The sequence below is a fragment of the Neopsephotus bourkii genome, unplaced genomic scaffold, assembly GCF_033783945.1.
Source record: "Neopsephotus bourkii isolate Nb327-2 ecotype Australia unplaced genomic scaffold, CSIRO-AGI_Nbou_v1 NB_1314, whole genome shotgun sequence".
NCBI lineage: Eukaryota > Metazoa > Chordata > Aves > Psittaciformes > Psittacidae > Neopsephotus > Neopsephotus bourkii.
In genome coordinates this window covers 744960-770065 of record NW_026901795.1, presented here as the reverse complement: position 1 = coordinate 770065, position 25106 = coordinate 744960, and the positions used below count along the sequence as shown (strand labels likewise).

Sequence of the window (25106 nt, the reverse complement as noted above, 5' to 3'; positions counted from 1 at the left end):
CTCAATAGACAAGGCTGATTCATGCTGGATGAAAAGATGTACACAATTGGTGAGGGCTAGAGCTGCAAGTACTTATTTTTTAGCTCTAAAATTTTCAGAAGGGTTAGACATGAGTGACTTCAGCAGATGGAAGGAAGAGGGAATGGGAAGAAAACTTTAACTGTCACAAAACAAGCAGAGGATTAGAGGCAACTATGAATGAAGATGAAAACAGACGGGAAGAGGAGAAAAAAAGAATTTTCTTTATGTCAGCTGGGGTCAAGGAAGATAATTCCGAATTTCTTTGTGTCCCAGTACCCGACTGAAAGACCTCAGTGGCTGCTCCCAGTGACCACGGTCACAGAGTAATCTGCTTTTTTTTTTCCCCATGATTTACACATGATAGAAAAGAGGAACACATCCTGAGCTAAGTTATGTGTAAGGAGTCCATTTTTGCCAGTTAAAATGTCAGATTAATGACATGAAAAGAAAATCACCTAAAATATTTTGTGCTACCTTTTTGTCCAGAGCGTGTCTTTTCCAATACAATGTGATTTCACATCTTCAGAAACTTCTTCAGAAGTTTCACAGCTGGAAGGAAACCCAGGAGTTCAGAAGTGGTGAATTGACTTGGAAGGAAAAGTACTTCTTTAATTACTCTTTTCTCAACAGGTCAGTTATTGCTTCTCATGTTTCAGAGACCTTACCTGTGTTTGCCTCGTGTATCCCTGCTGCAAATGTACTTTGGTATCTGCTCCTGACACCCTCATCTGTCCTGTGTGGGGGACAAATGGGGCTTCTGAGCTGAGTAAGGCCCAAGTGGTATATTTCAAGGGTTTTCCCTTTATAAGGGATAATTGAAGCCACTTGGGTGGATTTTCCACACACGAGTGTTTAAGTCCATCACCCATCACAATTATTTGGTGTCTCTGTCAGCCTCCTGCTCAGTGTGCCAAGACTTATTTCTCCCAGGTGTCCCAACGATTGGAGCATTGGAGCTGCCAGTGTTTTGAAGGTTCTGCAGGAATGTGCTCTTCCAGTCCCCTGTGACAGGTATGCTAGAAGGGCATCGAGCCCTGAAGAAGAATCCAGGAAAACTGGTTAAAATTGTGCTGTTTTTTCTCTGTAACTTCTGCTTTAGGTTATGATCGCATTTCCCTCATGTTTTTGCACTCTGTATTTCTGTAAATCTCCTTCTTGAAATGCAAAAGCACTGCTCCTCTGAGCTCCAGCCTGAGCCATTTCCCTAGATTCCCCTCTGTCAGCTGTGGGGCCACCAGCCCTCTGCTGCCTTTCCAATGCTGGATCTCAAACAGGAGGTGAGGGAAATGTAAAAACAGAGTAAAGTGAGAGTATAGGCATTCACAGACATGTTTGGATTGCCCGTACTGCTGGAAACCAGGGGTGCTTGGGAAGCATCTGGTAACTTAGGTTAAATTGCAAGTCTTCAAATGCTTAACAAATACATATGTAAATCTCTGTAAATCCTGCTGATTACATCTGCATTGTCTTATTGGCTGTCTAAATATTTGCACAAATACTACTTCTGTAAAATGGAATAAACCAGATTGGCATGTTTGGCTTTTTTAAATGATACTTTATCTGCTGCTGTCCAGTGTGTATGTTTGTTACCAATTTCTTTAAGGGAATGGAAGCATTAAGTCATGCTGCTGAACTGGAGCAGCTCTGCATTCGATCCACTGGCCTTATGCTGCTGGGAATGTCATTGCCCTGAATGCTTTTCCTTCAGACATGAAGGGGTGTTCCTGTTCACTTCTCTGTGAAGGAACTGGGTGTTCCCTGTTGCAACAACCAGTAGTGAGTTTGCCACTGTTGACCCTTTCTCGGCTAAAGGCAGGGGAAGAAGGCTGCTGTGGGTTGCCCATGCCAATCCTTTTATAGGATAAGAGCCTTTAGGTTATGTCCACAAAGGCATCAGTTCCTCTTGATTTAATTTATAATTTACATGGTTATTTATGGCTCCATGGGAAGGGATTCCCAGGGGGTGCTGCGGCTTAAACTCTGCAGTGGGTATGTACATCAGCTGCTGGTTGGCAGCTTTGGGCTTGGAACTAAGGAATGGGCTTTTATGTAAGATAAGTGGGGATTTCTGTATAGCTGTCCAGTGAGTGTTACTGCACAGCTTCCTACTTATTTGATCTTACTTGTCCTGTGTGACAGCTCAGGTGTTCTGCTGATTTACAACAGATGTAGGGTGTCATGAGACGATTCAGAGAGCTAGCAGAAATTTTTCACATCTGTCATGCTCCTAAAGTGGTTATTTTAAATCCAGGTCACATACTACTAACTTTGAAACGGATTTTATTTTGAAATGAAAGGGCACTTCTATGTATTAGACTGCTATGTCTTAGTAAGTTAATGTGGTTTTCTTGAGTGATCTGGTTAAACAGGCAAGTGTACTTCAGGCTGTCTCAGGTTTATGCTATTTTCAACACCAAAACTTGTCTATTATGTAGTAATTGCTATTTGCAGTCAGAACACTAGGTTTTGGTCCTGTTTGCATTTGTATTTAATGCCGAAAGGGGGCAGCAGCTTCCTTCAAATCTTCAGCATTGAAGAGCCTTGAAGAAATGGAACCTATTGTTTTGTAGCTCGGATGCTGGTGGCTTTTTAATTTAAAAAATAGGGTAACTTTATTCGTTAGATCTATTTCTATTAACATGTGTTCTTAAGATAACAAACATCCAGTCTAGTTCACGTCCTGTAGCAAATGCTTTGAGGGTGACACATGTAATGGTAAAAATTGTCCTCTGTATTATTGTAGCCTATGTACAAGCACGCATACACACACACAGAGACAGTTATAATTTCATATAGCTCTAGATTCATGACTTGTTAAAAATCAGTTACTTTTAAAATGGATGCTCTGCTCTTACAAGCTTACATCCAACCAGTGAAATTTTTTTCTGTGGGTGGATTAAGTCTTCCCAAAAGAAGGGACTGAATGCCCTGATAAAACATGAAACCAGATACTGGATAGGTTTGTAAACACTCCTGCCTGCACTTTGCCAGTGCTCTTCAATCATGATATTCAGTCAGCCTGTTTGCATTCCTGGGATCTTTGCTGGAACAGAGGCTGCTCATGGTCATGTCACACTGTGGCAATGAAAGACTAAGTTTTGTTCTAGTCTAGGTTTGAACAGAAGCGCCTTGGTTGGAGGAAAGAGGAAGGCCAGTTCACATTGACCCAGCGTTATCTTTACTGCTGTTGGCTTTCAGGGACCACCAAATGATAGTGCAGTCTCCAGACCTTGATTGTTGTCATTAACAAGGTGATCAATGAACTTGTTAGTAAAATGCTCTGTGGCATAAAATATTTACGCCTCTGATGCTGATCCTTGTATGGTGATGTGATTGTATTATAAATAGGAGAGGCGGGGTGTGGAGTGTGACTTCCTCTGTCAAAAAGTTAGCTATATAAATGAAATATCCTAAAGGGTATCTTCTAGGAATGTCATCTGCCAAGTATTTGTAAGATAATTTATTGCAGCATTGTTACCAAAATGGTGGCTTGCTTTGGGTTGTGGGTGTCAAAAAAGACTTGTGCTGCCTTTTACAATGAGATTCTGAACGTGGTTGGATATCTGTGGAAGGGAAGTTGCATGAGCTGTCCACAACCTTTCTATGTCCACATATGACTCCAGCATTTCCATGTAAAAGGCATGATTTATCCAGGTCACCTTATTCAAATTTTATAAAACTGTCAGAACAGATGGTGTCACTTAAGGATAAAAAGCTTAGCCATAGATGTGAAGTAAAGCTGCCTCTTCAAGTGAGGTCTGCCAGCTCCTTTTAGTATTTATCACCCCTGTCTTCTCTCGCTGCATGACAGAGGACTTATTGCATGTTTGCAGTCAGTGTTTTCAGAGGTCTTTACGTTTTGGGGTGGGCTTCATTTGTTGCTTACAGCTGTGGACAAGTGGCAGCATCTCCGTCTCAGTTTGTCCATCTGTGAAATAGTTGCCTGGGTCAGAGAAATTAAGCTCTGTAAAATACATTTATCAAAGCTATAGTTCCTAATACATGCTCAAGGCATTATATTGTTCAGACCAGAGGCTGGGTGGTGGGTAATGCAACTTACAGTCTTTCTGCAATCTTTAGTCCCCTTTTATGTCAAGCATCACCACCCTCTCTGCTGTCTGCCACTTCTCATGGAGGAGGACTTCTCATAAGCTCCCTGTCAAGCTTCAGCCACTGATGTGTGTTTCCATACTGTTTGTACTAAATTGTTCTTGGTGTTTCTTTTAAGCCTGGAATTTTGGCATTACTTTTTTGCCTGCCTTCTAATAGGCAGCACATACGTGTTTTTAAAGTCTAATATTGTCTGTTGTCACCTGTTGGCTGAGAGAACATCATAGGTTTTGAATAATTAGTTATGTTGTAAGTTTTCTCACCTGTCTTAGTAGATTGGACTCATAGGAGGAAATGCTGGATACTCACAGATACTGCTCCTCTTCAGGTGAGCAGATAATGCAAATCATTAAAGGAGCTTTTCCAGCAAGCTCTGTTACAAATTTTGTTTTGTCAAAATTACAGATTTCTGAGGTCAGGTCAGGGTGGTTAGCGGGACACAAAAGCCTCAGTAACAGTATAATGTGATATATGTTAGCTGATATTTTTTGCTATGCTGAAAAAAATATGTTTCAACTTAATCAAGCTATCTTCTTCCTGGGTTTCTCTTTCTAATACATGCAAATGTATAAAAATAAATGGAATGATCGATAATGTTTTGGATGTCACGTGGCAGCTCGGTAGCCGTGTTGCGAGTGTCTGAGTAAATAATGAATTAACTCACCCAGGACAAGAGATTACTGAATAACCTCTGCGTACTGTAGAAGGCAAATGTTTTTCAGGACTTAGAGATGCATTATGTGAGCCCAAGCCTAAACAAATCGGTGAAGTCTGAATGAAAAGGCTCCAAATTCTCATGTCTAGACTATGCAGTGAGATAGCACAGGCGTCCTCCTTATCATGGATAACATGAGTTTTCCCCGACTAAGGATGTATTCCCTCTTGTGTTTATCTAGTTTTAAAATACTTTATCTAGTTTAGAAATGCTTTATTTGACCCCATCTTGTGTGTCCTTTATGGATGGTAGGACTGTACTGGGGGCTTCAAAAAAAGAAACCCTCAGGAAAAGTTTCTATTTTAAGTTTGAAAGTGATTGTGCAGAAGTGGCAACTTCCCTTTAAATAAGCACGTTCCTTGAAACGTATTTCATCTTTAATAATCCATAGGCATTGGTGCTGCTTCTTCATAATGTTGTTAGTCTTGTTAACCCCACACAGCTATAGCAGGGTGATTTTCAGTATAGGCATCAACACCACTGATGAGTTTCAAATGAAATGATAAGTTCTGCTTTCATTTACCCCATGCTGTGCTATCACAGTGGAGGCTGGAGGTCAGTGCAAGATTGCATCACAGCTGACATTGAAATAAAAAAAAAAAGGGCAGTATGGAACATTTATTATGGAAAATAATGAGGAGAAAAGGAATGCAGTAACACAACCTTGTCATTCCTTGGGTCTGGACTGATTGCAGGCTAGGGGTGTCCTTCAGACATCCACTTGCTGAGCAGAGCTAATCTGGTTTTGGAGACAGGGTGAGCAGGACTGCTTGCTGTGAGACCACCAACTCCTTTGTTAAGTGTCACAGAACTCTTTTTGTTACTTGCCCTCCTGAACTAAACTAGGGAAAAATTACTGGTAAAAGCCAGGACACAGACAAATAATTGCACTTCATTTAGTTTTTGTTACCTACCTCAGTGGTGAATTTATACGCACATTTTTGAAAGTGTTGCTGAAATGCAACACTGGTGATTTAAGGTCAAAGGATGTTAAGAGTAAATTAATGTAAACAGTGTAATTTCTTATGGCAGTAGTGCTTTTTTGCTGTGGTTTTTAGATGCCTCAGAAATAGCAATTGGGTGAGTCCTCATGTCAGATGATTGCCACCTGTATTACATGGATGCGAAACTGGGGCTTACTGAGGATGTTGCAACAGAGCTGACTGGGGGTTTCCCTTAACACTTCTCCCATTCACCTGTGGGTGTAGGTCAGAGACAAGAGCTATACCAGTTTCTGATACTGGTCACCTGGTTTGCTCTGTGTTGCAGATGCAGATTAGATCACCTGAGCCCTGCAAGGCCTCTGGTGCCACAAGCCCATTTTCCTGCAGTGCAATGGAGATGAGTCCTGGAGCAGCTCAGCTTATGGTAATGTGTTCAGAGAGTCTGGCAGTGATGGAGTGGTGCTGGGGAGAGTGCAGTAGTCCTTGCCATGTGTCTGCACAGGATAAGTCTTCAGCACCATGGAAATCAAATCATACATATTTTAATGATAGCAATCCACCAAATGGATAAACACAGTTAAGTGTCAGTTCCTGCAACAAGACCTACAGCCTGACAGTCCCATCCTGTGTGGGGAATATTTCATGCCTAAACGGTGCTCCATTAAAATGTGTTCACTGAGTGAAAAACTACCAAATGGCAGTTTGTGGGAAAAATTCAAGGAAGGTCTGTATTAAAACCTCAGTCTTCCTGGTTTTAGCCACGCTGGTAATGCAGACAAGCTATGGGATTCACACCCTGCTTCCAAAGGTTGGAATCCAACCTCATGTGGACTTTTTAAATACTGAAGAAAGGATTCCCCATTTTAAAGCAGAGAGGTGCTAAAGGTGCTGCTGTGACTGCTGCCATGTTAGCTCAGTGGTTACACTGCTCATCAGGTGCAGGGGGTGGAGGTTGGCCTCAGTGCTTTTTCTGCCTTCCCCCATCTATGCAGAGACTGCTGTAGCCAGTGGGCTGCTGAGCTGAGTGAACCCAGCCTGTCAACAATGTCTGGAGAGGGAGGTGAAGCTGGCTGCTTGATCCAAAGGCAGTAAAATAAGCAGGTGATGCTATGAGTGACTGAGTAGTACATCCAGTGAGCTGGGAAATCCTAGTTCCAGTATTCAAGTCAAGGACTAGTTTTAATCTGTTGCCTGTTGGATGCAAAGATTCTGCTAGGTACTAAGGTAGGGTTTAATATCTGATGTTAGAACTCTAGCAGCTAAACAAAATATGGAAATACTCTTTACATACACTTGATAGGAAAAAAGAAAAAGGTTTTGTATTGTATTTGTATTAAGTGTTTGGAAAGTTACTTCACAGAAGAATAAGAATTTGCAATCTACTCACCAGCCTAAGCTGCTGCGAGCAAAAACCCTTTGTGTTTTTTCTGTGGTGTTTCAGAAGCTTTGTTGGGTTTTTTGTTTGTTTGCTTTCTAAAGATAAGCACCAGCTGGGAACGCATGCTAAGCTGGCATTGTTTGTTTTCAGTCGTAGGTAGCGTACATCATCTTGTACACTTTCTTACTTCAAGAGCTGTCTTCTTCCGTTCCTTTGGTCAGAGACATGTGCAGTTACAGTACATGACACTCTTCTACCAAAGTCAGAGGCTTGATATTGGCTGCAGCTGGGACAGGCAGGCCCTTGGTGCTATGATCAGTTAATATTTAACCTTCTTGTGAACTCTGGCTTAGTTTTACTGTTCGGGCCTGTTGGGAGTGCCTGCTCAGGAAAGAAGTTTGGTACGGAAATGCTATTGAGTGTCTCCATTGATCAGAGGATCAGACTCTGCTCTCACACAATCTCTAAAGATGTTTGAGAGAAACCCAGAGCTAATGCAGCCCTCCCAAGTGTGTAAATGTCTCAGAATGGCTCATCCTCTAACCTTCACTGTGGAAAGAAGACTTTGAAGCCTGTGTTGTTTGATGAGGCTGCCTGTGTTAATCCTGTGACTGGTTTTGATGGTGAGAACAGGCTGATGTAGACAGGCTGGAGTCTGAGGTACCAGTATGTCAGAAGCTGTTCAGAGGATGAGCACAAGGATAAGCACTATCACTGGGAAGATTGAGGCAGTCCCTCTTCCTTCCTACACCAGCATTTAGTATCTCCACCACCGTTAGGACAGAGAGTCTGCACAGGTAGGAAGATCCCTTGCATATCTGCTGTAAGGGTCACTAGAAGCTCCCTATTTGCCAGGCTGAGGTGGAAAAGCCTTTTTGCGTTAACTGCCCTCAGCATTCACTCAGAAGTGAACCATGAAGCACCATGGCAGTGATAATGGTGAGCTGTGATCAACTACAGAGCTGCTGTGCTTGCTTCTGTGCCTGTCAGCACCAAGCTACTGTGACAGAGGGAGGATGGAGAAGTTTGGGGATTCATCTTAAGCCATTGTTTTGCAGGGTTTTATGAGGGGACTGGAGATGAAGGCAAGGTACAAATTGAGATCCAGCTTTTCATTAGACTAAACCAACTGCTTTAATATGGGTTTAAATGGTGGCAGAAATGGGCACATGCTACTGAGAACCCTTTCGACACTTGTAGCATGCTGCTGTGGCAGAGGCATGAAAAAGTTCATTATACTACAAGCAGTGTCATCTGTGGCTGGTGCTGTTGCACTGCTGCATTGCCTAGGTGCCTCATTAGGTGGGGAGTAGCCCTGATTACCGAGTCCGGCTTGTTTGTCAGGTGACAAGCCACGCTAATTTGCAGTGTGGGTAGAGTATTGGTTTCAGGCTCATCAGGAGGGCACCCTCATCCTTCCCTCAATTATATGAATCCCACAGCAGTGCTGTTTGCGGTTGCTGCTTCTTCAGCGCTTATGGACAGAAGAGCCAGGCTAAATGGGGCACTGTAAGGATCTTTTCTTAGCCTGTCACACTGGGACCGTGAATTGCAGCAGTGCAACTGACGCTTTTGCAGAGCGCAAGGAACACTTCTTTCTCACCCCATGGGATATGTGACAATAGTGAGTGCGCAGAGATGATCAAGTGCACTGAGTTAAGCAGCAGGCCTGTGTGACTGATTTACAAATACCAGTGTTCTTTATTTACACAGACATGTAAACAACAGAAGGTAAACAACACTGCCCAGCTCGGTCTAACAAACAGGCTGCTGCTGTTTTGCTTCAGGACCTGAGGTGTTTTAGACATTTCACAGAAACTGTATTGACAGCAAACACAGGAAGGCTACAAGGTTACCTTGACTCTTTCTTCTTTGCACAGGAATCGCATGCATGGTGTGGCAACACGAGGGAATGGCCACAAAACAAGCATATGGAAAGAACTCACTGAGAGCTTGCCTTAAGGTCAGGTATGGCTGGACTTAGCAATATTTGTGAGTAGTACCACTGCAGCTAGTCTGTACTCTGAGAGCACTTTCCACCCGAGGATCTGAAAGCACGCTGAGAACAGACTACGGATCTTTGCTGCATCCTTTGCAAATTATCCCACATTTACATGAAGGAAATGGAGGGCCTTCAGATAGTGGCTTTTGAAGAGCTCAGGTTTTACTAGTCTCATTTCACAACCTTGTGCTTTCACTGTTCTTCTTCTCAAGAAGACAATTTAGGATAAGCTTTCAAATCCAAAGTGACGCTCCAAGCACTGCAGGTAGAAGGGCAGCCGACAGTCCCAGTTGCTACCAGAAGCTGTTTTGCTTCAATGACGCCTCTGCTGAAAGAGAAGCCAGCTACTGTATAATACATTGCACCCATCCCTGTGCTTTTTCAAGTTTGTCCAAAACCAGAATTAAGGGTAGCATTAGCTGCAAAAGAAAAACTATTTTAACACAACTGTGCTGATCTGCCGTCTTGCAAATTTAACTGCCGCAGCAAGCCAAGCCATACACACACCATGTTTTACTTCGTCAAAATATTTCAAATAGAAATTTGTAAGACAGAAAATTACCTACTGGAGCAATGAAGAGTTCAGGAAGTTTCCTGCTTTGTGCCAAGGAACAGATTTCCTTTTAGTTTAGCAGCAAAAGCATCAGCTAGGACTTGAAGAGGATTTAATTCCCAGCTGCAAATTCAAATTTTGGTTTCACACACACTTCCTAAAGAAAAAAACCCCAAACCCCAGACTGACAGGTGTTGGGTTTGTTTGTTTGTTTTTCTATTGCAGAGTGATCACCTTGGCTTCAACCCAGAGCTGGTTTCAGCCTTTCTACCTGTTTCTATCATGAACAGCAAGTTAGACGGGCTCAGGTCATACAACAGATCAAATTCAAGCATGTAAGAACTGCTGCTAAAACAGCAGCCAGGAAGGTGGGTTTGAGCACGTAATTTAAATGCTCAGCTGCCTTCTCTTGTGCACATTATGCTTTAAGTAGTTTTGCTTCTTTTACCCTCCCAGTAAGAACTACAGTGATGCACTATCGTCAGTTATAGGAAAGGAGATGAATCACCACAACCATAAGATACACCATTTACAGCTGCCAACAGCAGGTAAAACAAAGACGGAGAAGGAGGACTGTTTTCCTTAAATAGGTATTTCTGTAGTTCTTTCAGTCTCCCAGGTGAAAAGGAAACTTAAGAAATTCTCCTTAAATAAAAGCTATGTACAAATTGCACACATTGCAAGTGGAGCACTGAGATCAGTTACAGAAAATAAGATGTACAGTCTTCACTGATAACATCTCTCTTGCTATAAACAGTGATAAACAGCATATGCTTTCTTCAGATGTCAGAACCCAGCAAGACTGCAATATTATGTACACAGGGGCTTGTTTGCCTTCTGCCTCCCGCAGCAGAGTCCTTCCAAACTCTGTTTTCGCTTCAGAAAGCTGTGCAGTGACGTTCCTGCGCTCTGTGTCTCTCCTGCTCCGGCAGATCACAAGAGAGCTGTCATTGCTGTCTGGCTTATTGGTTTTAGGCAGTCTCTGGGTGTCGAGTAACCCTCGCTCCCGAGGGCATTGGGCTGAGGTTTCTGGTAGTCTGTGCTGTAGCTCACAGAGGTCAGAACACCGTTAACTTTGGGTTTGTCGTAGTTTATGACACTCTGGGGTGTCTGATAGTCTCCATTCATGGTTTCGGTCTTACATGAACTAGAGAAGCTGCCAGCAGAAAGCGAGTGTATCTGAGATGAGATTACAGGTATGTTGTAGCCGTTTTCAGAAGGGAAGTTATTCTCTCTTGTAATGTGCCTCTCTATGATGGGGGTGGCATATTCAGGCTCTTGGCTGGTCAGTGGCAGAGCATATTCATGCCGGTTAGCTCTGTTTGGACAGTGGTAGTGATTTTCGAACTCTAAACTCCCCCTTCTTCCCTCATCTTTAGAGTCCATGGGTCGAAAAGTAGATCCTTTCCGTGTCACCGTCCCAGTCCCGATCATGAGAGGCTGTTGATAATCTAAAAGGAAGCATGAACTGCTCAATAAGGCATAGAATGGTTATTTTAGGTATACAATACTTATGCATAGATATGTATTTTATATTGAAAAATGACTCTGATTGTATCAAACATATGGTGATTAAGAATGTGAGAAAACCTTTCCCCAGTGCTGGTCCTGTAACCCTCTTCAGCAAGCAAGCCACCCCTTTTCTTACTCCCTCCCTCCCTTTCCCCACCTACCCATCCAAATAAAATAACATCATTTCTGGAGTATACTCAAAAGCCCTAAAACCCAAGATAAGTCAATGAAATATTAGCAACAAACTGGACAAAAGGACATTGCCTTAAGATCCACAAATGAGAAGTTCTCCAAAGCAAGCGTTCCACTTCTGAAATAATTAGAATGCCCAGAGGATTCTGAAAGAGCCCGACCAAGTGCTGGCTTTATTTAAAAGGCATCTTGCAGTAGCTGAGTGACAAGAAGGATGAAGCTAGGCAGAACGTCAGCCAAAGGAGTCAAGGGAAGTGTGAAACGCACTAAGCCAGCTCTGCACTGCTGCAGGCACACAAGGGGGGTGAGCCCTGGAAGAAGTGGGACTGGCACTGCCAGAGGAGCTGGGATCGCCCCGGTCAAGGGGAACAGACCAGGGGATGAGCAATGGCACGAGCAGGAGCAAGGAGCAGGATGGAGGAATTGCAGCCTCAAGAAGCATGTGTTTGTGCCTGTAGTCAAGGCAGATGCCAGGCTGCTGTGTAAGGAGGAGATCTGGACTATAAAAGGGTTTTCAAAAAATCCAGCCATAACTATTATGAGGAAATTCAGTGTTCCAACTTTCTCGCTTTGGTGCTAGTGATAGTCTCTTACAGATACATACGGTGGCCTGAACAGCTCCAATAAGTGGCACTGCTAAAGTATCATGTTTTGATGCAGGCGTGAAGAATTTAGCTCAGTTTCTGTTCTGGCATCGTGGCTCATCTGACATGAGCGTCGAATTCAATCCCATATGTCCTGTGAATCTTTCTGGCAGTTCCTGGCTACATCCCAAACTTCAGCATGTAGGGTGAAGGTGTTATGATATTTCACTAACTAAGTGCTGCAGCTCTTCTTGGCGTCGTTGTCACCATCCCCAGCAATCTCCCTCTCTCAGGATGGAGCATCTCCACTTTGGGAACCAGCAGGCAGCCAGGGATTTGATGGGAGGGGATTTCATGCAGCATGTTAATCTATATGCAAGTTGTGTGCTCTCTGCAATTAATTAAATGGCAAATTTCTGGGTTTCATTCACATCTTAATTTCATGTTTCTTATTTTTAAGGAGACTGTAGGTGAAATGCTAAGTCTGGAGAGCTGCAAGAATTAAGACTTGCCACAAACGTGGCAGGATGGGGGAATGGAGAGAGCAGAGGCTCCCCAGACATGGCCAGGGGAGCCAGACAATCACGATTTGTGAGTAACATTTATTCACTCCCTTTTCTTCATGAAATAAAACTGCTTTATAGGTCTCTGCACATTTATACTGAAAGTTTCTGCAAAGGATTGAAACTGTCTTTGAAAGATACCAAGGGTAGCACCATATGGAATTACAGTAACCATCTACTTGTTTTTCAAATGTATTTCTCTGCCAAATGCATCGGAGGAATTCTAAGGAATTTCTAAGGTCTGGAGGTCGGAAACAGCAAATTAATCTTTCTGGAAGATTGCTAATCACTGATCTCATGAAATGGCTGGTCTCACTAGCCCTTCCAGGCAGACTAAACTAGGCAGGAATAAGATGTACTAAGAGGATGAATTAAGGAAGTCAACCCTTTGGGATGCAAATAGTATTAATGTGGGGATTTGCTCTGTCCAAACAGTGATCTAGAGCCAAGGTAGAACAGGAGAGAAGCACTGTGGTGGTTTTTTTCTTTCTCCTTCATCTACCTGCTGCCACTTCAGGGGGCCTGATCTCCAAAATAGTGAAGGCACCTGGAATCTGAAGGCTCAGGGATCTCACTCAGCACAACTTCCAGCTGGGCATGAAGTCCCACCCACAAACCAGCCAAGTAATTGTTGTATTTGCCCAGCAGCAAGGGACATTATATGTTGTTCAATTGCCAGAGACATTTTTGTTTAAACTGAAACACAAAAGTTAGTCAGCAGAGACAAACTATCCTATCCTAGGCATATTCCTGCACTGCATCCATGCCTGAGTGCCTTCCATCATTACCTTCAGCTGTAACTGTTTCAGTCATAAAATCTTTCCCAACAACTCCAAGATAAACATTTCCAAAATAGTGTTCTTTTCCCCCCTAATATATTTAGCTGCTTCACTGTATGCCTGGGATGAATACAGATAAATCTGTTCCTGGGCCTCAGCTTGCATGAGAGCTGGAGCTTGTAATATTGTTGGCGTGTCCATCGTGTCCATCCCCCTATTTCCTGCTCTGCATGCAGAGCAAAATGAGTGCATCACAGGCGAGCAGTTGTTACCTGCCATGTCACTGGTGACCAGATCTAGTTTTTGTGGTGTCTCCTTCTCATTATTATAGCTGATGGTAAATTCAGTTGACTGATGCCTGGTGAAGGGCTGCTTGATTTGTTTCCAACAACCTGTGATAAAGAAATAAAAATAGAAGGCTTATCAGCAAGTCAAAGGCTTACAATCAAAAGACTTCTCAGAAAGTTTAGTTTTTGGTGTCAATATAAAAAAGTAGTTAAGAAGCAAGACTAAAATGGGCTGTTTGTAAAAAAAATAAAAATAAAAAAATCCACCTAAATTGAAAGGGAGAAATTGAATCAAAAACTGAGATTTCCAAGTGAAAACAAAACTTTATAGAGGATTTTCTTGGCAAGAAGGGCTAAAACTCTGTAGGTGTAGGTATCAGCTTTAAAATAAGTTAAATGTTTTGCCATTGCTTAGGTGGCAAAAACAGTTTAAAAATTCCTTTTTTAATTTATCCAGTAAAGTAGCATTGCTTCCATTTCCTTGATTTCCATTTCCATTTCCTTGAGCACCTGCACTCAACGACTAATTTGTTCTCACAACACCCTTGTGAGACACAAAATCAAAAATCTACAGTGTCAGGCACTTGCCTGGAGCCTGCGGCAGGAGGTCTGTGAAGAGGTGGGTTTGGCTTCCAGCTTTCTAAGTCCCAAACCTGGTCCACAAGGGCTTAGGAACTTCATTTATGAAGCACACTTGCAACAAATGAACTGACTGGGTAAGAGGCTATCTCCATTTTCTTGGGATTTGTCCTCATTAGCAAGTGAGAAAGGATTATGATGTGACCTTGAAAAATCATATTAGCAAATATGATGTTAAGTACAAATTAATTTTCTAATGAGGGCGAGCTGCAGTGGGTAACAGCATTCCTTTCACTGACGTCAGCACCTGCTGAGGGATGAAATTTCAGAGCTGATCTACTGCGAGGCACTTGTCAAGAGAGATGTGAATTGCTTAGTGGTTTTCCTTTTTTACGGAAAGCTGAGATTTAGAAAGATATTCCTCTACAGAGCTGGCTGGCCAGGAACAACAGCTAAACCCCAGCTTCCAAGGTGACAGGAGACTGCTCTAGAAAACGTTATTGAGCAAGGCAAAGAATATACTTCACTAGGGTTTTGTAAGCATCTCCTAAAGCATAGTCCTCAAGCCAATCCCCTATTCAGATTTTACACATGAAGTACAATTCAGTATTGTTAGGCTTTATAAATACAGTCCCAACTAGGGAGGGCAGTTGAGATGGAAATATTAAAGCCATAAAAAAATTATTAGCTCTTGCTTTCTTGGAAAAAGGCAATCCCCTATGATGTGGGGAAAAGGAAAGAGGCAATTTTCTGCAAAACAGGTATTTTGGAGGAGGGAAGGAAAGGAAGGGCACCTGGGAGCACTCTTAGATGCTAATTCATGCACTTTGTATAATAGATCTTTTGCTAATTGCCTTTCTGTCATAGAAACCAAATTATATTGTTTCTCAGGGCACAGCACTAGGATGACACAAGTGGGACTACTGCTTGCTGTTTCCCTCATATGAAAAGGTGAATTTGAACAAGGAAACATGGATATTATTTCATAAACATTTCATGCTTAGTTGTATAAACTCCAATAAAAATAGGCTGAATGGACAGGACACAGCGCAGGATTCTCCACTAACCTGATTTCTGAGCACTGGATAATCCATAAGAAAGTCCCTTGGCTTCTCGCCTGTGAGGAGAGGAAAGCATTTATAAACATGGGCACTCACAGCATTTCAGCTTCATGCCTTAGCTCCATCAGAGAGTGCCTTTGTGTTTAGCTGCTAAGGCCAACACTTCACTGAGTTCCTGGAGGCTGGTGTTTACTAGAACGTAAGGTGCGCAAACCAGTGCTTTGACATTTTGGTTTTCCCCATCTATCTGCAAGTTGTGAGTGCCAATGTTCAAATTTCTTGTGTCTGGCACTCATCGATTTGACGTGTTCATGTCTATATGTGTCACTCCAGGGTATGTTTTAGGTCTGCTCTTCTGAATCCTTTGGCTAGTTTATGGATTTACTGGCAATCCAGGGCAGAGCTGGGTACTGCTAGTGATGAAGCAACTTCACAAGGGCATTGCTTATACTTCAAATCCCCATCTGCTCACAGAAGTACTTCGTGGCTCCGCATGTAAGTGGAGGTTCATATGAATGGACGTCTAGCAGGAATCACAGCTAGCAGTGCTTCTTCCACTCCTCTGGCTTGTGAAATGAAGTGGCTTGGGTTTAGCTGCTTGCCAGTGTACGTGTGCAACTCCTTACAGCTGGGCTCAGCTTTCAGCCTGCTAGATTAAGTGCTCTGACTTAAGGGACTGGGAAGCAGAAACACAACAGGAGGGAAATAAAAGAAAATGATCCAGATAGATATCTCAAATCCTCCCTTCACTGAATTTTTACTTGGCTTTGGTGTGGAAACTAATCTGTTTTAGATTGCACCTTAGTATTTGTGGGTACCTGTAGGCTGAAGAAAACAGTTACTGGTTACATTGACCTGCAAATTGGAATATGCAGTTTGGACTCACTTTACCTTCATTTTTGTCTGACTAGGGGAGATGGACAAAAAGAAATACAATTTACAGAGACTAAGCATGAGTTCTATTTAAAAGGAAGACTGCAGAACAGGATCGATTTCCAGCTCTCTGGAAAAGAAGCTCTGGAAAGAGGGCACGTAGTTGGGCACACTAGCTAAGCAACCACAAATGCCTCCAATGACAAAAGCCAGTATCTTACTTGCGTAGGGCTGCACAGATACAAATTCCAGAGAACAGGAACAGACACAGCACGATGAGGATAGGGACAATTATAGCTGTAAGCTTCAAGCCTGCATAAGGAAAAAGAAAAAAAGAGAAAAGTTTAAAAGGCAAATTACTCTGAAGCTGGTGATTTTTACTACAGAGAATACAGCAAAATGCAGGTAATCTTGCAGGAACACTCCATGCAAGAGAGCATGAAAATGTAAAACTAGAAAACTGCAAGGCCACTCCTCAGCCATACTTGGTTGCCATGGACCTATGTGGAGCAGTGTTGAGATGAAGAGTTAAACATACTTTGTCAAGGCTGACACTTGACTTAACATCTATATGCATCCTTACAAAGAGCAGTTCTTTCTTATTACATGCTAGGTAACTTTCAAAAGCCACTTACACACACTCTGTTTTCTGTTGCTTATGAAACTGTCAAATGAGGCTGCAATTTTATGTGCTGAGTATCTGGCTCATGCTGAACTGGTTGAAATGTTTCAGTCAAAAGAGTTCAAAGATTTCCTGGAGGGGAGCTAGGGAAAAACCTGTTTAGCCTCTGGTAAATTCTAACACAACATGGTTTAGGGCAGGGATTTGAGAACTAGCAGTGGGATGGCTCTTGTGCCAAGAGTGTGCCTCGTGCTATTCCTACAGACACTTATCAGGCTGTGAGAATAAGGTAGTACACATGTCCACAGGGTATTTACAATTTAGCAGATGAAATCTCAGTAGATTTCAGTTTCAGTGAACATGGATACAATCTACCCACATTGTTGCACAGATGAACATTGCTCTTAGTCAGAGCAATGCACTTTCAGAAGAGCTTTTTTTTCTTACAGTGATTGATTCTTTCTACAATTATCAGCTACCTAATGGGTAGCAGTGTTTGGTGTACTAGGTCTGCTAATTCCTGCCTGGCTATGGGTCCACCAAACAGTCAGTATAAGCAACAAGTTTTGTTTGTTTGCTTTTAAATCTGAGAAGTTATCTCTACAACATTAAAATATGAAGACTCAAATATGGGAAGAAGTATATGAATTAAGTTGTCTTGAGTCCCGATGAGCACAAGCTAATGGGAAAGTGTTGAATTACACAGCTGTGCACTACTCTACACTACTTAGAGCTGGTGACCTGCTTACAAAAAGTCATGGTTGTGTAGAGAGAAGGTAACATTTTTTGAGACCACTGCCTTAGGTATACAAAAGTTACAAAATACAGGAAGAGAGTGGGGATCCACAAAACCGTTGAGTGCTCAGTATAGTCCCTTGAACCACCTACCAAGCACAGCAAATAAAGCATATGGCAGGGAAACAAAAGCTGGCTGTTTCACACACCAATATCTTTTCATGCTTTAAGACAAAAAGAACCTATGCTTCTCCCTCTGCTCTCTGTCATTAACCTTTAATCAAGTCTGAAGGGAAGAGTTCTGATTTGTGAGAAAGTTTGAAGTTCACTCAGGCTGGGCTGAAGATGTGATGCATCCTAGAGAAAATGCAGTACTGGGTCATCTTACCTAAGTTAGTTTCTTCTGATGGGATGGGCTCTGTAACAGTCCTGTCCTCTTTTCCAAGGGAGGCTTCTGTGCTCTGACTTGGTTTCTGCCACATTGAATGTGTAAATGAACTATTAGCTGCAAAAGAGAAGGGCACATCAGTGGCACTGTGGTAGCACAGGGGCCTTTGGAGGCACCATGTGACCCTGGGGAGCAATGCTTACCCCATACCTTGCATAATTCGACAACCCATCAGCTCGAGCTTCAATGCTATTCTTTGGTTCCAAGTTTGAGGGATAATTCGCACATAACGGGCCACTATTGGAGGGATGAAGTTATTGCGTACTACATCACCGGAGTTGGAGTTGCCTTGGAATATCTGCAACAAAACATAAACACTTTGTTTGCTCTGGTTTAAATCTCTCTCTTCAAAGTGCTCCTGATGTTCAACTTCAAAGGTTTTCATTATTCTAAAACTAATATAGTGATAATCTGGATATTTGGAATCAAGAGTTCTGGAAAGAAATAATCTTTTTCAGTTCTGACAGATGATGACATTTTTCTGTTAGCTCAGAGAAGAAAGACTATCACTCTTTTTCAGTTCTATGTAATTTCTAGTTAATATATGCTAGTATAATAATGCTATCATTTTTTATTTAATAGTACTGCAGCACTGTTGTACTGTACTGTACAACAGTACTGTTTCCCTTACTTGGGCAACAGGGGATAAAAATAAAAAGGCAAAATTTAAGTGAAATATTTCTAGACTTTTTAGTAAAATGGTCAGTTTTCTGTATCAGGTTTGAAGAGTGACTGTTAACTATGCATTTGTGTCTCCTTTTCCCTACATTTATGTAGTATTCCCTAGAATCAGCACAGCCCATGTGCAGAACAGTAGTCCTAGCAAAATTAGTTCTCGGAGATGCTTCAGCATGATCGAGGAAAACTAAAAAGCCTGATGAGATAGGGAAGTGAACTCAGCATATCTTAAGATAAAATGTCAGGCCACATGGGGTTCTGAAGGGACAGGTTTTTGTTATGTGCCTTAGCTGAAACTAAGATCATATATAATACTTTCATAGGATTGTTTGTATATGACAAATCATTGTAGAAAACTGCAAGCCTGCAGATTTTCAATAGCTAGCATCCACAGTACAGCCACTGCTAGGTTGTTTTGTCACTTCTGGGGCCAACACCTGCTTAGTTTAACGTTTAAAAAATATTAAACTAGTTAACATTGCACAGTGAAATTCCTGCCATACAAGCTGAGAAAATCAGAGCCGACAGGAAACCTCTCTACAGCTCCACCAAGTTTTCTAAACTGCCATCAGGACTGAGGACCAGGTAGAGCCATATTGTGAGGTGTGCTGAGCTCCCTCAGAACTGATGAGTGAAGGTCTGACTCTGAACCCTGTGGGGCAAGGAGGGGGGCTTTTGTTGGGTGTTTTTTTGTTTGAAAGGAAACATGAGGTTTTCAGGGAAAAAAGTTATCAGACAAACCTGTGCACCACATCCACTGTCTGCAGGAACTAGGTGCACTGGTTTTATCTGTTCATTGCTAAAGTCACTTAGAGTCCGTGAAAGCTGTTGTGTGGACAGGCATCCTGGTGTAAAAAACATTTGTTTTACATTCAGCTACTTCAGTTCCTAACAGAGGCAGGCTGTGTCCACTTGTGTCAGCAGAGTGCTGCCAGCAAGGGGCAGAGAGCCCTGGTGACCATAACACAGGCTGAGCAGAAGCTTGGTCCACAGGCACAGCTCCACCAGCAGCACTGTGCTTTTACCTGAGTCAGTTGTTTTGCATGTGTGTGGAGGGGGTAGGCTGACCATCCTGGTGGCTCTAAACCTGAATCTCAGCATTGCTGGTGCCATACTAACCAATACTTCTGCATTGGTACAGTGTTACCAGCTTAGGCAAGTGCTGAGCTGAGCTAAAGACTTGCCCAAACAGTCTGTTGTAGATCTTTAATTACACCATTCTTTTAAGAGGACGATACAGACATACATATGCCTCGCTGTGTGTGTCTCACAACTTCAGCAAGCCCTGGATAATTTCCTTGTTACGACAAGCTCGCTATCTACTCCGTGGCCATAAATTACACTGGTGAAGACAACCCAAGTCTAGACAAGTCTGAAACTCCTAATCTTTCTTGACAGTGAACGCCTGCCCTTCAGTGTCAAACCAGCATGCACATTATTGTTCTGTATTTTCCTACCCCTCCCACTTTCCCTTACCTTTTCTTCATTGCTCAGAATCCCTTTGTAAGTTCTCCATTTTGAGTTGTTATTTCTGTAGTTCATTGTAAATGTCTTTATGTAGAAGTTGAAATTCAACATCATGTACCCAGAACCAGTGGTCTTAATCCCTTTTAATAAAATGCAAAATATGTTTTCATTTGTTAGGTGTCTGTTTTAAAGGAACATTTTAAAATGCAAATATAGAGGCCAAAACAGTTCAGAGAACTTGGCTTAAAAATTCTTAATTTACTTTTCAAACCGTGTTAAAATTGAATTTAGAAGTTAGGAGAAGAATGGAAATAACTTCTAAATTGAGAATTTACAGCAATGGAATTTTTAGCAGAGTCCAAATTAATGACTCAAGAAACAGTAATTGCTTATTGATGTTACAGTCCTTACCAGCAGTCTTTATATCTTTAGCAGGAACTGTAATTTACATTTTTACTAAATCAGGAGATGGAAATAGGAATTTCTTTCATAGGGCCATTGTTTCAAAGGCTATGACTTTATCATTTATCATCCATCCAGACTCTGCTGGTCCCTGTGTTAAATATCTTGTTCTGAGCCTAACAGCATGTTTACAGATCAGGCACACATGACAGTTAAGTTCAATCCTATCTCCCTATAAGAAGACCAGTCTTGTAAATAGCCATGATTATTTTTTTTTAATAGGAAAATGATATTCCTCAATGTAGGTAATTTCATTAAATTTAATGAAAGAAACATTGCATTATTAGCTTTTCAACTGTATTCAGTTTCCCCTCCAGCTGAAATCCCAGCTTCTGAAAACCAGGCAGTGACAATAACATACCTGTTATTCTCTTCTTCTCTCCAAGGTCTATCTCCAACCATTCACGATTGCTGCTGTGATTAGAGGCCCAAGCCAATCCCGGGACTTGAAGCCAAGCCTTGTCAGGAGACCACTGGAATAGCTGCCCAAATTCATTGCTGTCCTCCCAGTAGGAAGATGCAGTAATCTGGCTCTTGGAGAGGAATCCCTCTTCCAGACTGAGAGATTTGTTGCAGCCTAGAAGTCCCCAGACAGACAGGCCGAAGGAGTTATTTTGCATTTTCACAGCTTATTTTTATGTTAGGCTAGCAACATATGAAGACCACCCACAACAGCAAAGTCAGATGTTGCTTAATCTAGCGCTAGCCTGATGCTATCCATTAGCTGTGTGTTTGCCAGTCAATTTGTAGTGGATGATCCAGTACCAGAGTGCTGCGGGCCCACTCCTTCACCAATTTAACTCCTACATAGATGACTCCTCCTGACTACATCTGCTGTTTTTGCCATTTTGCTTTTAAACCCTACGTTTTTTTTCTCATTCCTCTGAAGACTTCTTGGTTTTTTTTTTCTTCTGAAACATAATATTTATGTTTAGAGATTGGCATTAACTAATTTTGCTGTACAAAACGTTTCTCAGATGAAGGCATTGTACTGCAAAGAGCACTTTACTGTAAATATTTCACGATTCTCACCTGCAATTAGGGCTAGGAAAGTTACTCATCAGAGAAGCTCCTTGATACTGCTGCCAGGAGGTGATATCATGAGGATAATAGCTGCAGGTAAGTATTACAAACTCCACCAAAGAACCCACAACATTTCTGCACATCAAGGTTCTTCAGAGAAAACAGGCCAGTGGAATAAGGTTTCAATGAAGCTAAAAATAATTCCCTGTCAGTTTCAAAGGCCTGTACATGCTTTACAGTTTTCAGTGGAATAGTAAATGATTTTATCTCAGATGACTGAAATATAATTCAAATGAACGAGCGTGAACTTTTTCCCCTTCTTCGCTATGTTTTATGCAAATGAACAGCTTGACAGATTAAAGAAGCTTTTGCGTCTTGGAAAGTCATAAACAAAAACTCGTTCTGTATCACGCAATGTAAATATATTTTCATTCCTCCTATGTTTTCATCCTCTTCTTGTATAACGAAGATGGAGTTTATAAATGTCTGAAGAAAAACTGCTTTCATTTTCTGCTGCCTGAAGTACATAAAAATGGGATTATCTGATTGCCATTTTTCATATGCTGGCACCAGAAATGTAACAGCAGAATACTATTTCTGTTTCTTGTCTATGTACATATGACCTATTCCTATTCTATGTTGTTTTTTTCCTAGTTCACTTCATATCCCTTCAATTTTTTTATTCACTTGCCAGTTTTAAAAGATTGCTGTCCTAAAATATCCCTCCTAGACACAGCCTGGCATTCTCCTGATTACTTTTCAAATCTTCTATAGAAAATACTTAAATAAGACGGTAAAATTTGAATAACTAAAAATAAAGCCATTATTCTTACCATTTGAAGTAAACATAAACCGCTTATCTGACAGCGACCCACTGTAAGAAAGGAAAAAGGTAATTCAGCCTTTCAGGATGCAGTCACAGGAATGCCGAGGTAGTTTCAGGATCACTGTTTACCTAGCAAAATATTTCTGACCAGCTAATGACTTACTTTGTTGGCTGCCTACCAACCCAGTAAGAAAACTTTAGTGCATCTCCCAGCGTGACTGAATTCAGATCAGTTTTTTCAAGGTTTGGAGCATTTGTTATGTTTAAAAGTGACTCCCCATCCCATCAGCCTGTTACTCTTGCTGTATACTTTTGCTTTTCTCCTCTGCGCAGGCCCTGTATTGCTGTGGGTAAGCTTTCCCCTTCTGCTCCTCAGACCAGCAACATAAGAGCATTCAAAAGAGCCAGGATTGGGGAAGCTTAAGAGGGCCTGGAGCTACTGGGCCCAGGTCTCTTCTCACTTGCATTAAATTGGAACAACTTCACTGAAGCCAATGACTTTCTGTTAGTCTAAGTCCACTTCTGTTTTGAAGAAAACCCAGCATCAAACACTGTGAAAGAGTTACACGTGATGGTGACTAAACCATGCCAACTCATTCCTAGTTGGGATACAGGTGTATTACAGCCAGACTGAATGAAAAGTACTCCTTGTTTTAACCCGTGTGGGAACCAGTTCTGTTAGAGCCATGACCAACAGCTCCCATCAGGAATGGTTTATTTTGCTCCATTAACAGAACCACATCTATGGCTCCCCTTTTCTTCCTCCTCCTGACATGGACTGCTTTGTTTCAGGAGAAAAGCCATTTCCTGGGTCACTCCATACAACTTTGCACAATGCAGGACAAGATAAAATCACAACGGTAAGGGAAAGCTGAGCTTTCCTTGGGCTCCCAACGAGCAGCTTTCTGATTTCCAATGAGATGCCCCTGAGGTTTCATTCTAGAAGTGATGACTGACTGTCTGCCTAATAAAAATAAAAGCCCAGGTTTAAACATGAAATTTGTTTGAATTTCAGGAAAATCTGACCCCTTCAACGTCACTTTGATTATCTGCACACATCACTTGCCCCTTTTGAAAAGCCATGGCCAGCATGACTGAGCAGGAAAACAACTGCACTTAAGCGTCAAGATAGCTCCTTTTCAAGCTGCTCTTTGTTGTCGGCCAGGAAAATTTCCCCCAAGGTACTGTCTGCAGGCTAACAGTTGTGGGCATGGCTGTATGTTTTGAGAGCACTGCAAATGGGGAATAGGAAAGTGGTCCCATGTCAGGGTCAATAAAAACACTGTCTCCTTTTCTCACTGAGGGAAAACTAATGACTACAGGCAAATGAAGCCCTTCAGAGATTACGGAGAGCACTGGGAGGGAGCTGATTTATTTGGGCATGTAGGCGGTAGAGTAGCTAGAAGGAGAAACTCAAGCCCTCCCTCCCACATCTACCTCCCCAGGCAATCCTCAGAGGCAATCAGATGTGCTCTGCTCACTCCAAACCAGTTTGACATTACAGCCAAAACAAATTTTGCTTTCTTAGTGAATGCAAAGCTATCCATTTCAAGCAAAAAGAAAATAAATACGTATGGTAATCAGTAAAATATACCCAAAACAGAAATCACAGCCCTCCTCAAATACTTATTTATGGGATAAAGCTTTGTAATAAAAAATTACCCAGTTCCCTTTCAAATAGAGGGCTGCAGAGGAGGTTAGTGTTCCTAAGGTCTATAAAGCCAAGAAACTAAGCTGAAATATATCTGCTATAATTCTGCAAGTCACTGAAGAGGACAAACTAATTCAGTAAGTGGTAATTCATCAATTTTCTAATGTGACAGGTAACATTTGTCACACAAATTTCACTCTGTCCTTTAAGGGATGTTTTCGCCCCATGTTCCTCATTTTCCTGACAACCTTCAGGATCCTGCCTCACCCACAGTATCAGCTGTAAGACTGCACTGGAGCCCTGTGCCAGTAGCTCTGCACAAAAAGAATGCTGCTTCCCATAGTAAATTTCTGTCAGTATAATTTTGTTTCAAGTGGTCTCAAGGAAGCTTTCTATAAGCAGTGCAGGTTAACCCCGAATCTCATCTTTCACAGTTCATGAGCATGTGGTCTCTTGCATTTTCAAAGACAAATGATTTCACGTGCACACACTACAGTTGCAGGCCAGGTCACATCACAAAGTTAACCCCTCATATATTGTACCGAGGTATCAAAACTGGCTAATAAATCCATCCACTTGGTCTTCATTATGGCATTTGCGGGTGCAGGTCCATGCATGGATCGTAAGAGCTGAAAACCTTACAGATGCTGGAGTGGAACAAGGGCACTGAAAAAATGGAGTCAGGGAGGTCAAGGTCAGCTCTTGTGGGTTGGTGAGGGAGCGAGCTGTAACCCCACCATTACATTACAACACAGATACTTAACAGCTCGATGCACTCCAGCAGCAGCCGTTGATTAGGTCAGTTTCAGCTCAAGTCACTAAATAATTTAAATCTTTAATACTGAAACCCACTATAAATGAGATTTTTAAAACTTGAGTAAGCTTTTATTTAAGGGCATCTAAAAAGCTCTTAAATCACTGCTGTTCAAGCACCAATTTTTTTGTGCTGGCACTGGCTGCTCAGCAGGAATTTCTTGCAGCATGTAGGTACCCCAGGGACAGGGAAGCCTTGCAGCTTCGGAAATACCTCTTATAAAAGCC

The 25106-nt window shown here is 42.0% G+C and overlaps 1 protein-coding gene across 1 annotated transcript in view; it reads right to left on the bottom strand.

Moving 5' to 3' along the window:
- Nucleotides 1-8846: 8846 nt before the first annotated feature.
- The window catches only part of DCBLD1 (discoidin, CUB and LCCL domain containing 1), a 47161-nt gene continuing 30901 nt past the window's right edge, over nucleotides 8847-25106 (bottom strand). The window contains exons 7-15 of the mRNA XM_061366191.1: nucleotides 22422-22462; nucleotides 20927-21142; nucleotides 20113-20243; nucleotides 18109-18256; nucleotides 17899-18015; nucleotides 16375-16465; nucleotides 15287-15336; nucleotides 13626-13745; nucleotides 8847-11174 (exon numbers count right to left, since the gene is read on the bottom strand). Of these exons, the coding sequence (XP_061222175.1) occupies nucleotides 10657-11174; nucleotides 13626-13745; nucleotides 15287-15336; nucleotides 16375-16465; nucleotides 17899-18015; nucleotides 18109-18256; nucleotides 20113-20243; nucleotides 20927-21142; nucleotides 22422-22462 (1432 nt within the window). The 3' untranslated portion in view covers nucleotides 8847-10656. The remainder of the gene's footprint in view (nucleotides 11175-13625; nucleotides 13746-15286; nucleotides 15337-16374; nucleotides 16466-17898; nucleotides 18016-18108; nucleotides 18257-20112; nucleotides 20244-20926; nucleotides 21143-22421; nucleotides 22463-25106) is intronic.